We start from the raw sequence: 14658 nt of genomic DNA, 5'->3' as shown, positions 1-14658 counted from the left end.
AGCTGGGGGGGGGGGGGGGGCCCGCCTCCGGGGAGCTCTCTGCTTTTCTCTAGTCCCGGAGCTCTGGGGAAATGGAGAGAGTGGGGAAGTGCAGAGCACTAAGCCAAGGGGAGAGGAGGGTGAAGAGCCCTTCTGGCAGCCACGCAGAAGGGGGTCCAAGTAGCCCCCAAATGTCCCCAGGGCCCAGCGGGTTCTCAGCTTGGGGCCTCAGCCCCTGGCTGTCCTTGGCCAGCTAGAACCAAGAGGGGGCCGGATGCCCCTGCGGGTGGGGGCTACTGCAGCTTGGAAACCACCTTTTGGCGTCGTGGGCCTCCCCTCCGCCTTGCCTCCGCCTCCCTCCTGGGGCGCCTGTGACGAGCGGGATGGAGTTGCTCTGATGGGGCCAGAGGGTTCTCTGTCCCAGAGCTGGAGATGCGCCCTCAGCGCTTTCTCAGCCCCACTGAGCAACGTGGTCTAAGCGAGGCCAAGTTGGAGCCGCCCCTGGGAGGCTGAGGTCGTCAGTGGGTCCCCCCGGGCGCAGGAGTTCTCCGTTCCGCCTTCTCCCGAAGTCGGGCAATGTCTGCAGAAGCGACTGAGCAAGCCCCCGGACGCCCCCAGAATGTTGCTAGGAGAAGGGGAGACGACGTCAGAGCCCTGCGCCAGCAGGCGGGCTGAGAGGCAGGGGCGGGTCCGCCATGGCGGGGACGGGGCAGGAGGCGGAGTTCCGCTTCTCGGCTCTCTATATAAGCCGGCAGCGGCAGCAGCCGCGGCCGCACGGCGGGACTGACCTTCGGTGTGCGGGCCCTAGCGCCATGGCGCCCTCCAGGAAATTCTTCGTCGGGGGCAACTGGAAGATGAACGGAAGGAAGAAGAACCTGGGGGAGCTCATCACCACCCTGAACGCAGCCAAGGTGCCGGCCGACACCGGTGAGGCCTCGCGGGAAGGGTCGGGCTGGGGGAGTCCGGCGTCCGCGTGGACCTGGGTGCAGGGCTGGGGACCAGGGCGGTTGGGTGTCCAGGCCTTGGCCCCCGGCACAGCGGTCCGGCAGCCGCGATGCCAGAAGGGGAGAGGCGGGGCATTTCGCAGTGACCGCGGGCTGCGCGGTCCCCAAAGGACTCCTCGGGTCCCTAAGAGAAGATGGCCCCGGGGCGCGGGCTGGGGCTGCACCAGCCAGGCTCAGGGTGGTAGGAACGGAGCCTGAGCCTCTGGGCGATAGGGAGAAGCAAGCTGCAAGCCCCCGCACGGGGGGTCGGGCCTGGGCTTGCGCGGGCCGCCAGCCCCCTGCTCCTGGGCGCCGGCACCGTGCGCCGCTGCACGTAGCCCGAGACTCCTCCCCGCCCCGCCGAGGCCTCTGCGCCCAGCCACTGCGATCCCTTCCCCCTGCTGCCTGAGCGGCTTCTGCTTTCCAAGGGAGAGCCCGAGCCGTTTGGGAGCGAGGAGCTGGCCTATAGCCTTCCCCAGCCTGGAAGGGGGAAAGCGCAAGGCCGCTGGGAGCTCATCAGCGCCCTGCGGCAGGGGCAGAGTGCGAGCCTCCATCCTTGCCCATTCACCCACCCGAATCACAGAACCACGGGTCTCATCCAAGAGGCATCCCTTCCTGGTTTATTCCCCAAAGATCCCAGTACAAACCCGAGGAGTTGGACCCTTTCCCTTTTGCTAAAAAATCCTTGCCTTGCTGGGCAAAGTAGGGGTGGGCTATTTTAGAAGGGAGGCAGGGCTGGCCCCAGAGAATGCTGAGTCTGGGAGGTGCCCATGCCCAGAATAGCCTGAGGAAATTGGAGCCACAGCTGTTAAAGAGCAGAGGGCAGGATGAGGGCCGCGGCCCGTCGGGGGCATCTGGAAAGCGCAGGAGTTGGGTGCAGGCCTAGCTGGCTGGGAAGTGGGCAAAGGTCATCTTGCTGGAGTGGAGAGGGAGGGGAGCAGAACCAAGGAGGCCAGGAGTCTGCAGAGGAAAGGCTTCCTCTGATCTGATCCCTGTGCCCCCTCTTGTCCTCAGAGGTGGTTTGTGCACCCCCCACTGCCTACATTGACTTTGCCCGGCAGAAACTGGATCCCAAGATTGCTGTGGCTGCGCAGAACTGCTACAAAGTGACTAACGGGGCCTTCACTGGGGAGATCAGGTGAGGGGGGAGTCTGGGGACCACTCCCTCACTTTGCTTATTGAGGGCAAAGCCACAGGGAGTGGCTCCCTGCTGACCTGTGGCCTTGTGTCTTCTTTAGCCCTGGCATGATCAAAGACTGTGGAGCCACGTGGGTGGTCCTGGGCCACTCTGAGAGGAGGCATGTCTTTGGGGAATCAGACGAGGTTAGTAGCCAGGAGAAGGGTAAGAGATGCCCTATCCCAGGAGGAATGAGGAACGCCTCACCACGTCTGTTCCTCCACAGTTGATTGGGCAGAAAGTGGCCCACGCCCTGGCAGAGGGCCTCGGCGTGATCGCCTGCATCGGGGAGAAGCTGGATGAAAGGGAGGCTGGCATCACGGAGAAGGTCGTGTTTGAGCAGACCAAGGTCATCGCAGGTACCTCTGGGGAGGGCGGAGAAGGTCGTGTTTGAGCAAACCAAGGTCATCGCAGGTACCTCTGGGGAGGGGCCCTCCGAGCCTCGCCCGGGGCCACAGCCACAGATGGTGGGGTGAGATACCTGGGCCTGACTTGATCCCCATGCTGGCTCAGGAAAGGAAAAGAGATTCCTTGCCAGGGGCCTTAGCATTTCTGCTCCTCCCCCTGAAAGTCTAGGTGCTGCCTGGAGGTCCTCCAGCAGCCACCAGGGAGCAGTAGACCCTCATCATTGTGCATACTCTGGGCTGCTGGGCGGGGTGCTCCTCCTGCCCACCCTTCCCTCCATCTCTGCTCTCTGTCCTCAGATAACGTAAAGGACTGGAGCAAGGTTGTCCTGGCCTATGAGCCTGTGTGGGCCATCGGAACTGGCAAGACTGCAACACCCCAACAGGTAACCTAGCCCTGGAGCCCTGCCCTCTCCTGTCTCGCCTTAGAGTCATCCAGGGCAGCCCCTCGTTTGAAAGATGAGGAGAATCAACTTGCCCATGGTCTCTGTTGCAGGGCCTCCCTAGCACTGAAGGCCTGGTACCCTGACCCAGATCCCAGGGCTCCTGCCTGGAAACCACATGAACTGTCTCCACTCTGCTAGGGATGTTTTTCCTTAGAGCAAGAGACATTGGAAATGGAATGGGTGTTACCTAGTCTGGCTTCTTGTTCCAGGCCCAGGAAGTCCATGAGAAGCTCCGAGGGTGGCTCAAGTCCAACGTCTCTGACGCAGTGGCTCAGAGTACCCGTATCATCTACGGAGGTGAGCGGGGCCGGCTCCAGCCTTTGGTGGGGTGGGCTCAGGCCTGGACTGATCCCTACTTAGACATGCAGATCCCAACCAAGCTCTCTGCTCCCCTCCCAGGTTCTGTGACTGGAGCAACCTGCAAGGAACTGGCAAGCCAGCCTGATGTGGATGGCTTCCTTGTGGGAGGCGCTTCCCTCAAACCTGAATTCGTGGACATCATCAATGCCAAACAATAAGCCCCATCCATCTCCCCTGCCCCCCTGCTACGCCAAGAACCAGGTAGCCCAGTAACGGCCCCTAGGCTGCACACGCTTCTCATGGTGTCGTCTGTCCCCTCTCTTGGCCTAATCCAAACTGTACCTTCCTCTGCCCTTTACATCTTCCCCTTGTAAGGGTTGGGACCAGGCCAATCACTTGTCCACTTACTACAGTGATTAGAACTAAACATGTCACCGAGACGGCTTCTCCTTGGCTGAGAGGCAGGAGGGGTGGGGCTTGCTCCCGGGCCCCCTCCATCCCCAGTGAGGGCAGGAGAGAGCCCATCCTCCTGTCGCCTCCCATGCCATGAGGCCAGGACGCTGCCCTCTCCCGTGGTGCCGATGCCTGTGTGTGTTGTGTGTGAGCCACCCCACGTGAGGGAAATAAACACCCAGCACAGTGCCTGGTGCGTCCTCCTTCACTGCCCTTGCAAAGAAAAAAGAAAACCATGAGCGGGTTTCTATAACAATACGTTCCATGTTATATTTCCTTGGAAAAAAATGTCTTGCACAGCAGGCTGCCACAGCCCTGAATATGTTTCCTCCCCAGAGCCTGGGTTGGGTAGGGGTCCAGCCTCCCCTCCCCCAGCCACACTGGCTGGAAGCAGCTCCAGGTCTGTGGTGCCTGCTGACCCCCACGGGGGGGATGGGGAGACAGGGGTGGTGGCAAGGCTCCTTCACAGTCTGGTCCTCAGGGGTCACTGGTAGAGCAGGTAGCGCTTCATGGCAGGGGGCAAGGGCAGAGCAGATACGTGGCCGAGCCGCCCATGCCCCAGGGTGTGGCGCACACACAGGCGGCTCAGGTGCAGAAGGGAGTGTGGCTCCGCTGGGGAAGAGAAGGAAGCGAAGGTAAATAGGTGTGCGGTCATCAGCCAGACACCCTGGAACTACAGGGGCTTCCCCGCCCCACCCCCACCCCTCCTGCTCTGAGCCTGCCCCTACCTTGGCCAAGGGCGGGGAGCTAAGGGGCCCAGGAGTTTTGTGTCACAGCTGGGAGGGAAGCTCCAGCTAAGCAACAGGCCAAGGTGGCTTTGATTCCAGACAGACCTTGGAGCTGAATGGATGGCCCTCCTCGCCCTATGGTGGCTCTCCATGGGGGGCAGGGGGACAGGTCCCCCACTGCTGAAGGCTGTGGTCACAGAGCCACTGGGCCCAGGTCAGTTCCCAAAGAGGCTCCTCCCCTGCAGCCCCACCCGCCAAGGTCCTGCCTCATCGCCTGGGCCCAGGGCCCTTGTGGCTCCATCTCGGGGTTTGAGGAAGTAGGTATGTGGCTCAGAGCCCAGGGAATCGGGCACACCTGGGTGCCCTGGCACTGCCAACCCTTGTCCTTTTGGACCAGTGCACCTAGCCCAACACCCAGGTAACCCTGGGAGGGGCTGGCACATCCGGAGAGGTCCTTACTAGCCAAGGGAACTTGAGCAAGGTGCTTTCCAGAGCCTCAGCCTCACCTCTATGCTGTCAGATTACATTAGGCGACAGCTCGGACAACCCTCAGCTGCTCCTCGGCATGGAACGATGGGGCTGGTCATGACGGCCCTCCACTCTCATTCTACTTTGGAGTTTCCACCCAAACCACTGCCACCGGCACCAGGATCCTCTCCCCACACCTGCCCCAGGCCTCACCTCTCCTTTCGCCCAGGTAGCGGATGCGGACCTGGCACTGGCCCCAGACGGCGCTTACTGCCGGATACAGGGTCCTGCCCTTCAGTCCATGGAAGGCTGGCCCCAGGTAGGTGCCCCCAATAGCGTAGCCCAGAGTCCCCTCCTCCATGTCCAGAACCACCAGCAGCCTCTCTGGTACCTCCAGCTGCTCACCCTGAAGTCCGGCGGGATACTGGGGGGCCCCGGGCCCCTTGCTCTGATGGTACAGCTTCCCTCGCCCGATGTCCCAGCCCCACGACTCGCTGTTGCTGCCCAGCAGCGCCGCATAGTGGTCGGCCTGCAGCGGGGCAAGGGCCGTGGCCACGCCCACCACGGCGTGGGTGCCCCTCTGCTCCGGGGGCCAGCTGATCTCCCAGGCGTGCAGGCCCCTCGAGTAGCCCCTCTTACCCCGGGCCCCGTCAGTGCTCTGGGCCACGGGCCGCCGCTCAAAGCACAGCCCCCCTTCCTTGACCACGATGTTCTCAGAGCAGTCCTTAGGGTTCCAGCCGTGGCGCCGTTGGACCCCCAGGTCAGGAGGAGGAGCGGACAGTAGCTCCTCCAAGCCCTCGGGACAAGAGAGGTCGGGGTACAGGGCTTGTGGGGCAGGGGTGCTGCTGCTGCCCCCTGCCAGGGCCGTCTGGCCCATGAGGCGAGGAATTGGGGGGCTCCCTCACGATCCTGTAGGGGAGTCTCTCTTTGGAAAGCTGAGCTGCGGTTCGGGACTGGCCTGGAGTTGAGAGAGAAGGCGGTGTAAGCACGGAATAATGGTGGGGGCTCCTCACCCAGGCGCCCCCTCCTTTGCCCCACGTCCGCCCAGCGGCCCGCTGCTCCTCCCTCGCCGCTGCCCCGTCACCCTGCCTTCACCACGTCCGTGCTGGGTCGCCCCTTCGAGCCTCACCATGAGCCGTCCCCCTGGCCCGACTCGATCCCGGGCTACCGCCCCGGAACCTCTCGTGGCTTCGCGGCCCAGGACGTCGCCGAGTCTCAGGAAGGGCCGGGGCGAGAGGAGCCGGGGCGCGCCGGCCGCTTCCGCCCCCAGCTCCGCCCCCAGGCCGCGCCCGCCCCAGGCCCCGCCCCTCGGCCTGCTCCCCGGGACGGTTAACCCTCTCGTCGCCGCCCGGCCCAGCCCGCCCCGCGGGGGCCCCTCTCGGGCGGTTGGCTCTTCACGCGGAGGGCAAGCCCGGCCTCGAGGCCCCTTCCGCGATGCCCACCTGGGGTCGCCTCTGGGAACCACTCTTGCCCGGGACCACCCGAGGCCCCGCCCCCGCTGGAACGCCCAGCCCCAGTTGTGGCTACTTAGGGGTTGAACCGACAGGTGCATGATCTTTCTTTAACTCTGCCTGTCAATAAATAAATCTTAATAAAATAGAGGTGACAGAGGACCAAATGAGGGCGCGATCAAGAGCGTGGGAGAGAGATGGTGACTTCAGTTTTCAGCACATGTTTTTGAGAGGGCCAAGCAACCACCAGATGGAACCACCCAGAACACTCTGGAGGCAGAAGGAGAGCCTGGGCTGGAGCTGCAAATCTGGGGTCTGTGGCAGCCTTTCCTTAGGAGCCAAGCTTTGAGAATCTGAGGGAGGGAGAATCTGTGGGAGGGAGTGTCTATGGTGAGAGGATGGCCCAGGAAGACATGATGTGGCAGCAAAGTCAGTTTGGGTTACAAGATTTTTCTTGGGGGGGGGGAGGATTTTTTTTAATCAGAGGTCATTGGCAACCTTGCTGAGAGCACAAGGTGCAGGGGGTAGGAGGTGGAACTCCTGGCTGAGAGGTGGGACTATCACTTTCTGTGTGCCAGGAACTGTATACAAGCCCCATATTTTGGGGGGAATAGAGTGGGGAGGGGTAAGGTGACTACCCTTGACAATCCTTCCTTAGCCCATCTCTCAGGCATGTTTGTTTGTTTCAATAAAAGTCAATATGTGGCAGTATATGCTTGTGCATGGATGTACAGAATAACATGTTATATTCTTCAAAAGAGGAAAAAGACTGCTCAAGTGAAAGATGTGAACCTCAGCTCTTGTCATCCACCCAACTTGGATATATATATATATATATATATATAACTTATTTTATTTATTTGAAAGGCAGAGTGAAAGAGAGAGACACACAGAGACAGATCTTTCATCTGCTGGTTCACTCCCCAAATGACCACAATGGCCAGGATTGGGCCAGGCTGAAGCCAGGAGCCTGAAACTCCATCCGGGTCTCCCATGTGGGTGCAGGGGCCCACGGACTTGGGCCATTTCCATGCTTTCCCAGGTGCAGCGTTAGCAGGAAGCTGGATCAGAAGCAAAGGAGCTGGGACTCAGAATGAGCCCTCCAATGTGACACATGGGTGTCCCAAGTGATGGCTTACCCTGATGTGCTGCAACGTCCCCAACATGGATATTCTTGCCAGTGTGTGAGGACGGTAATAATGACACCGTGACTGTGGAGAGCAGCCTATGAGAAGCATTAGTGCGGGAGCCATGTGATAACCTCAAGGAGGAAGGCTTGGGGACAGAGCTCAAGACTAAGCCATGGCTGGCTCGAGTTCAGCTTGAGACGTTACCTGCACTGCTCAGCTGCTGCTGGTTATTTAAAACGTGGTTGTTTAACACACTTCACCAGTTGCCACAGGATTTTGAGCTGCTCCAGCCTTTGTTGATAATAGCTTCATAATGTTACAAGTAATTCTAACTTTTTTTTCTTTTTTAGTCAAGATGTAACAGAACACTAAAATTACTTAGTGAATTTTTTCCTGTGTGTACACTTGTGTGGCTGCCACCAAAAAGGTCAGCTCTCTGCTGTGGCCAGGGAGTGCAGTGGAGGATGGCCCAAGTGTTTGGGCTCTGCACCCCATGGGAGACCAGGAGAAGCACCTGGCTCCTGCCATCGGAACAGCGCGGTGCGCCGGCCGCAGCGCGCTACCGCGGCGGCCATTGGAGGGTGAACCAACGGCAAAGGAAGACCTTTCTCTCTGTCTCTCTCTCTCACTGTCCACTCTGCCTGTCAAAAAATTAAAAAAAAAAAAAAAAAAAAAAAAAAGATCAGGAACTTGCCAGCGCCGTGGCTCAACAGGCCTTGCGGCACCGGCACACCGGGTTCTAGTCCTGGTCGGGGTGCCAGATTCTGTCCTGGTTGCCCCTCTTCCAGGCCAGCTCTCTGCTGTGGCCAGGGAGTGCAGTGGAGGATGGCCCAAGTGCTTGGGCCCTGCACCCCATGGGAGACCAGGAGAAGCACCTGGCTCCTGTCTTCGGATCAGCGTGGTGCACCGGCCACAGCATGCCGGCCATTGGAGGGTGAACCAATGGCAAAAAAAAGGAAGACCTTTCTCTCTATCTCTCTCTCTCACTGTCCACTCTGCCTGTCAAAAAAAAAAAAAAGATCAGGAACTTTTCCATCATCCCAGGAGGCTCCTTGTTCTTTCCCTGATGCCACACCCCAAGAATAACTCCTGTTTGACCCCTATCCCTATAGATCAGATTTGGCTGTTATTCAATTTCATAACAATGAAACCATGTAGTACTCGAATGTATTCTTCTGTGACTTTTTCTTCTCAGCATTGCCTGAGTCATTCATGTTGTTTCGTGGAGTAGCAGCTTGTTAATTTCATGGTTGTACAGTATTCATTCCATCATCTGAATCTCCCATAGTTGATCTCTTCTGCAGATGGACTCTGTTTCCAGTCTTTAGCTATTATAAAGGAAGCTACGATGTTGCATCAGGTACAAGTCTTTCGGTGGACCCGCTCAGGCATTTGTGGTTGGGTACAAACCCATGTGCAGAGTTGCTGGGTTATTAGGGAACTGCAATGTATGCATTTAATCATGTGACTTTCACATTTCTCTCTGTAGAGAAATTTTATTCAGAAATCAAATCCTTCAGGTATTTTGTAGCACAGAGCACTTTACCAAATTTATGAAGATTTGAACTGCTCTTCTGTTCCTGTTCATAGCTTGTCTTCTGAGAGTTTTTTTTTTTTTTTCAGTTCCTCAGGCTTTTTTTTTCTTTTTTTCATTAAACATATATTTATTTATTTGAAGGGCAAAGTGACAGAGTAAGAGACAGAGGGAGATGGGGAGGCTTTAATGGGCTGGGTTGGGCCAGGCAAAACCAGGAGCTAGGAACTCCATCTGGGTTCTCCCACATGGATGGCAGGAAACCAAGCACGTGGGCCATCTTCCATTGCTTTTTCAGGTGCTTTGACAGGGAGCTGGATCAGAATTAGAGCGCCCTGGTCTTGAACCGGCATGTGACGCTGGCATTGCAGGCATTGGCTTAAGCTGTTGAGCCACCACGCCGGCCTCCCTCAAGCTTTTAGTGTTTCCTCCTCAATGATGTCCACAGAGCCACTGCAACCCACTTGCCAGGACACTTGAACCGTGAGTTTCAGTTCTTCGTCAACTGAAACCCTGAAAATCCTTACCATATTCTTTTCAACACACATTGACTGTCTGTCTTTACTGCTTCCACTGCTTGTTTAATACAAATGGTGCAACTGGCAATATTAAAGGACTTCTAACTCATTACCACGTCAAGATTAGGGTTGGCATCCATAGCTCTGGGAGTCAGGGCAGGACCGCAGGGTGCCAGTTTTGTTGGGCAGCTTAAGATGCCACTTACCACGCCAGCTTTCCCTACCAGAACACTAACTCAAATCCTGGCTGCTCCTCTTCGGCTTCTAATCCAGCTCCCTGCTAATGTGCCTAGGAAAGCACTGGAAGATGCCGAGGGACATGGGCCCCTGCACCCACGCGGGAGACCTGGATGAAATTCCTGGCTCCTGGCTTTGGTCTGGCCCAGTCCTGGCCATTGCACCCATTTGGGAAGTGAACCGGCAGATGGAAGTTCTCTTTCTCTGTTTCTGCTCTGTCACTCTGCCTTTTAAGTATTAAAAAAAAAAAAAAAAAAAGGTAGCATCTCAGCCTCGTGTTTGTGGTTTTGAAACAGCAAATCATGCTTCGGTCAGCAGAGTGATGGAAGCGGTGATGTTGGGGGAAGAAGACATCCCCAGTGCCTTTATGAGCATATTCATAAGTGTGTGGTCCTTCCTGGGCTTCTAGAATGAAGCGCTTTGGAACTCAATCAGGGAGAGTGCTGCAGCCACCCACGACTCTGCACTTGACTGCTAGAGCTGGGGCAGCTTCCCCTCCCCATCAAGGGGCACCAGGATTTGTAGCCCTGTAGAACCCCACTGCCACTGATTAGGGCACAGTGGGTGGGGCAGGCACTCGCAAGGTCACAGATCGCTTCTGTTCTGTTTTTTAGTTTGGAAATGGCGATACATTTGGAGCTGCCTCCTCCACTGGGAAGACCTCAGCCTCCCTGCATTCTGAAAGAGAGTCCTTTCGCAGTAATCCTAAGAGCTCAGGCTGGGTTTTGCTGCCAGGTCCTCCACAGTGGCAGCCTCACCAGCAGTTTCCACATCATTGAGGTTGAAGTGGTTTCTAAAACTGTTGTGTCACCTGGGGCGGGGTTTGAAATGGGTCCACCCTAAGGCCTCTTCTCTGGCCAGAGGTTGCAACTGTGACCTGAGAAGAGCTCCCCACTCTGTTTACAAAATGTTACCATGGATTGGTATTGGCATGGTTAGGCACGTATTTCTGGTTTTTGTTGTCCGGCAGGAAGTCAGTAGCCATTGAGCCTTCGTTAAAGATGAATCACGTGGACTTTGCTGTCACAAGCAGTTGTAACAGAACTTGATGGCCTGGCTTCACAGACTTCTTGAATTTTTTAAAAAAAATATTTATTTATTTATTTATTTGAAAGGCAGAGTTAGAGAGAGGCAGAGGCAGAGAGAGAGAGGTCTTCCATTTACTGGTTCACTCCCAAATGGCCACAAATGCCAGAGCTGGGCCGATCTGAAGCCAGGAGCCAGGAGCCTCCCCGAGATCTCCCACGCGGGTGCAGGGGCCCAAGGACTTGGGCCATCTTCCGCTACTTTCCCAGGCCATAGCAGAGAGCTGGATCAGAAGAGGAGCAGCTGGAACTCAAACTGGTGCCCATATGGGATGCCGGCACTGCAGGTGGCCTCTTTACCTGCTGTGCCACAGCGCCAGCCCCACTTCTTGCATCTTGATGCACATGCAGGTTTCTTGAGCCATGTTGATGTGTTGGAGGCAGATACATAGTGCCTCAATTCGTAAGCCACTTTTGTTTCCAATCTCAAAAGGGGTTGCTGTGTCTTCCCTTGGGTGCTGAATGAAGTGGCTGGGCTGCCTCCAGAGGGGTCATGTTATGCGAAAAGGGTGGTGTCTTAAAACACTGGAATCCAGTTATAACACAAGGCCTCATACTTGCAGGTGGCAGGGGTCGGCGCTGTGGCGTAGCAGGTAAAGCCGCCGTCTGCAGTGCTGGCATCCCACATATGGGCACTGGTTTGCGTCCTGGCCGCTCCACTTCCGATCCAGCTCTCTGCTATGGCCTGGGAAAGCAGTAGAAGATGTTCCAAGGCCTTGGGCCTCTGCACCCACATGGGAGACCCAGAAGAAGCTCCTGGCTCCTGGCTTCGGATAGGCACAACTCCGGCTGTGGCTGCTGCTGGCATTTAGGAAGTGAACCAGTAGATGGAACATCTTTCTCTGTGTGCGTGTGTGTAACTCTGCCTTTCAAAAAAATAAATGAATCTTTTAAAAAAAATGAGTTGGCCAGCAAAGTACACATCAAGAGGCCCATACTGGTGCCAAGAGAATTTCTACCCTATTTAACGTGAGCATCATAGAATTCACGTGAAATTCCTCTGGAATGAAACGCCATTATTTCCTTTAATCATTACTACATACTCCAAGATTTACTTATTTGAATGGCAGAGAGAGACAGAGAGAGAGGAAAGGTGTCTTCTCTCCCCTGGTTCACACCCATGCCGCCTGCGACCACCAGGGCTGGGCCAGGCTGAGGCTAGGAGCCCGGAACACCATCCTGGACTCCCACGCGGGTGACAGGGGTTCAGGTACTCGGGCCATTATCCTCTGCCTTTACAGGTGCATTAGCAGGGAGCAGGGCGGACAGGCCTCGCACTCCGATGGGGGATGCGCACGGACCAGGCAGCGGCTTTATCTGCTGTGCCACAACTCCGCCCTGATATCCGAATTTTTAATTTTGTGAGCTAAGCCTTAGAGAAACTAAACGACTTCTCTAAGAGAACGGAGCTGCCAAATGGCAGGGCCAGCATTCAAGCCCCGATCGCCTCACTCCCACATCCACCGGCGGGGAGGAAATGGCGGCTGAGACGACACGTATAAATCTCGGATTCCCAGCAGCCGCCTCCCCCGCCCGGCTCCGCCGAGGCCGGGGCCAGTTACGTAACCGCGGCGGGGCGCGCACTCCCGCAGCGCGGCCGTCAGGGAGCAGGCGCGGCGCGGCGGGGCGGGCCTGCGGCCGCCGTGCCTCGCGCGCCCCCCAGCGGCCGCCCGCGCTGCCGGGGCTCCGCCCGCCGCCTCCCAGGGCCCGCCCTCCCCTGCGCCGCATCTCCCGCCCCCGCCAATCTGCTGCCTCCCCCGGCGCTGACGCATGCGTCTGGAACGTTCTGCCCCGGAACAAAGGCCTCGGGGCGGAAACGGGGGCGTGCGGCAGACAGCCTGCGGAGGCGAGGCCTGCTAGGCCGGCTGCTGGGTGACTGCTGTAGCCCTGCAGCCAGAGGACAGGGGCAGGGGCAGGGACTGAGGCGTGGAGGTTTAACGCTGCCCTCCCGCTCTCTGAATTTCTTTCCATTTTAAAGGACGCCACTGTCTCTCAGAAAAGTCTTTCCTTGCCTCCCTCTCCGCCTTGCTGGCTCAGGGACCCTCCAGGGAGCGAGCCATTTTGCTGGCCCTGTGCAGGGAGGCCCGGGGAGCAGGCCTGTAGGATACACTGCCGCCTCCACTCTGCCTGCCAGCTCTGAAACCTCACTTGCCAAATGATACTCCTAACTTGCCCTTGCTGTGTGTGTGTGTGTGTTTAATGTATTTGACAGGCAGAGTTAAGACAGAGAGAGAGAGAGAGAGAGGTCTTCCATCCGTTGGTTCACCCCCCAAGTGACCGCTGTGGCCGGCGCATCGCGCTGATCTGAAACCAGGAGCCAGGTGCTTGCGGGTGCAGGGGCCCAAGCACCTGGGCCATCCTTGACTGCCTTCACCGGCCACAGCAGGCCACACAGGCCTAGTGAGCTGCAGCGCGGGCCTGCCCTTGCTGTGTTCTAAAACGCTCACTCGGCCGGGGTGCCGCCGCTTACTAGGCTAATCCTCCGCCTGCGGCGCCGGCACACCGGGTTCTGTCCCGGTTGCTCCTCTTCCAGGCCAGCTCTCTGCTGTGGCCCGGGAAGGCAGTGGAGGATGGCCCAGGTGCTTGGGCCCTGCACCCGCATGGGAGACCAGGGAGGCACCTGGCTCCTGGCTTCAGATCAGTGCGATGCGCCTGCCGCAATGCGCTGGCCGCAGCGGCCGTTGGAGGGTGAACCAACGGCAAGGGAAGACCTTTCTCTCTCTCTCTCACTATCCAGTCTGCCTGTCAAATAAATAAATAAATAAATAAAACGCTCACTCAACATGCTCTAGGTTTCCTCACACCATTGACATCTGTCAAGGCCTCTCTTTCCTAGCGACTCCTAGTGAATCCTAACTCTGCAAATAAATCTTTGGGGTCAGGGGAAATGAACGGGGTTTATTGCTGTCAAGGCTGTAAAGGGGAATCCTGATTTAGATTAGACAGAAGGAGGAGACAGATTGATTTCTTTGAAAGGCAGAGAGCTTGAAGTCTTCCATCTGCTGGTTCACTCCCCAAATGGCCACAAGAGCTAGGTCCCAGCCAGGCTGAAGCCAGGAGTCAGGAACTCCACCTTGGTCTCCCACATGTGTGGCAGGACCCAAGCACCTGGGCCCTCTTCCGTTGCCTTCTGAGGCATATTAACGGGAAGCAGGATGAGAAGGGGAGTAGTGTTGACGGAACTGGTGCTCCGACGTGGAACGCCAGCCTTCCAAGTGACACCAGTTGAGGAAGCACATACACTTAAGAGTTCCTCTGCATGCGTTTCTGTATTCTGTGTATCTTCACGTGGGTTAAACAGTTACAACTAGAATTGGAGCACTGGACCAGCCACTGGGGGAAGGACATCGGGGACTTTGTGGAGCAGCTCTCATGACAAGATCTAGAGCCAGGCCTTGCCAACCAACACAGAATAAAACCTTCACTGGCTCCCTCCCCACAGCATTCAGGACAAAGTCCAGACTCCTCAGTGGGTGCCAACTCTGCGTTCTTCCAGCTCCTACCTCATTCCCCCCCTCACACCTGCTGTTCAGCCAGCAGAGCCACCTGCTCTCCTTGCACAGGCACTGAGCTCTTCCTCCTCCAGGCCTTTCTCCAGGTGCTCCCTCTGTGTGGACTCTGCCTCAAAGGCATGCTACTTGGTACATAACGCATGCCATAAAATTATTCCCTGGTACTTTGTAAAAGCTCTGGAGTATGAGGCATCATGATGACATCTGTCTCAATGCATTGGATTACTTGATTTTCTTTTTAGAAAGATTTAAA

The 14658-nt window shown here is 57.1% G+C and overlaps 2 protein-coding genes across 2 annotated transcripts; one reads left to right on the top strand and one right to left on the bottom strand.

Moving 5' to 3' along the window:
• The first annotated feature begins 659 nt into the window (after positions 1-659).
• On the top strand, positions 660-3931 carry TPI1 (triosephosphate isomerase 1). The gene is made up of 7 exons (XM_062194692.1): positions 660-906; positions 1977-2100; positions 2201-2285; positions 2366-2498; positions 2844-2929; positions 3199-3286; positions 3389-3931. Exons 1-7 carry the CDS (start codon positions 675-677, stop codon positions 3505-3507), a joined length of 867 nt encoding a protein of 288 aa, XP_062050676.1. The 5' UTR covers positions 660-674; the 3' UTR covers positions 3508-3931.
• Positions 3932-3979: 48 nt separating this feature from the next.
• On the bottom strand, positions 3980-6177 carry SPSB2 (splA/ryanodine receptor domain and SOCS box containing 2). The gene is made up of 3 exons (XM_062194693.1): positions 6068-6177; positions 5152-5896; positions 3980-4354 (listed from the first exon to the last, which is right to left on the bottom strand). The coding sequence occupies exons 2-3, from the start codon at positions 5813-5815 to the stop codon at positions 4227-4229; spliced, it is 792 nt and encodes a 263-aa protein (XP_062050677.1). The 5' UTR covers positions 5816-5896; positions 6068-6177; the 3' UTR covers positions 3980-4226.
• Positions 6178-14658: the final 8481 nt, after the last annotated feature.

Source organism: Lepus europaeus, chromosome 6, assembly GCF_033115175.1.
Source record: "Lepus europaeus isolate LE1 chromosome 6, mLepTim1.pri, whole genome shotgun sequence".
NCBI lineage: Eukaryota > Metazoa > Chordata > Mammalia > Lagomorpha > Leporidae > Lepus > Lepus europaeus.
This window is presented reverse-complemented; position numbering and strand designations above follow the sequence as displayed.

What these genes read in the sequence shown, in the direction of transcription:
- SPSB2 (XM_062194693.1), bottom strand. Translation starts at nt 5,815, where the DNA reads ATGGGCCAGACGGCCCTGGCAGGGGGCAGCAGCAGCACCCCTGCCCCA. An exon ending in CTACCTGGGCGAAAGGAGAG is followed by an intron (nt 4,355 to 5,151) that starts GTGAGGCCTGGG and finishes TCTCTTCCCCAG; the next exon opens with CGGAGCCACACTCCCTTCTG.
- TPI1 (XM_062194692.1), top strand. Translation starts at nt 675, where the DNA reads ATGGCGGGGACGGGGCAGGAGGCGGAGTTCCGCTTCTCGGCTCTCTAT. An exon ending in TCTTTGGGGAATCAGACGAG is followed by an intron (nt 2,286 to 2,365) that starts GTTAGTAGCCAG and finishes GTTCCTCCACAG; the next exon opens with TTGATTGGGCAGAAAGTGGC. An exon ending in GCAGACCAAGGTCATCGCAG is followed by an intron (nt 2,499 to 2,843) that starts GTACCTCTGGGG and finishes CTCTGTCCTCAG; the next exon opens with ATAACGTAAAGGACTGGAGC.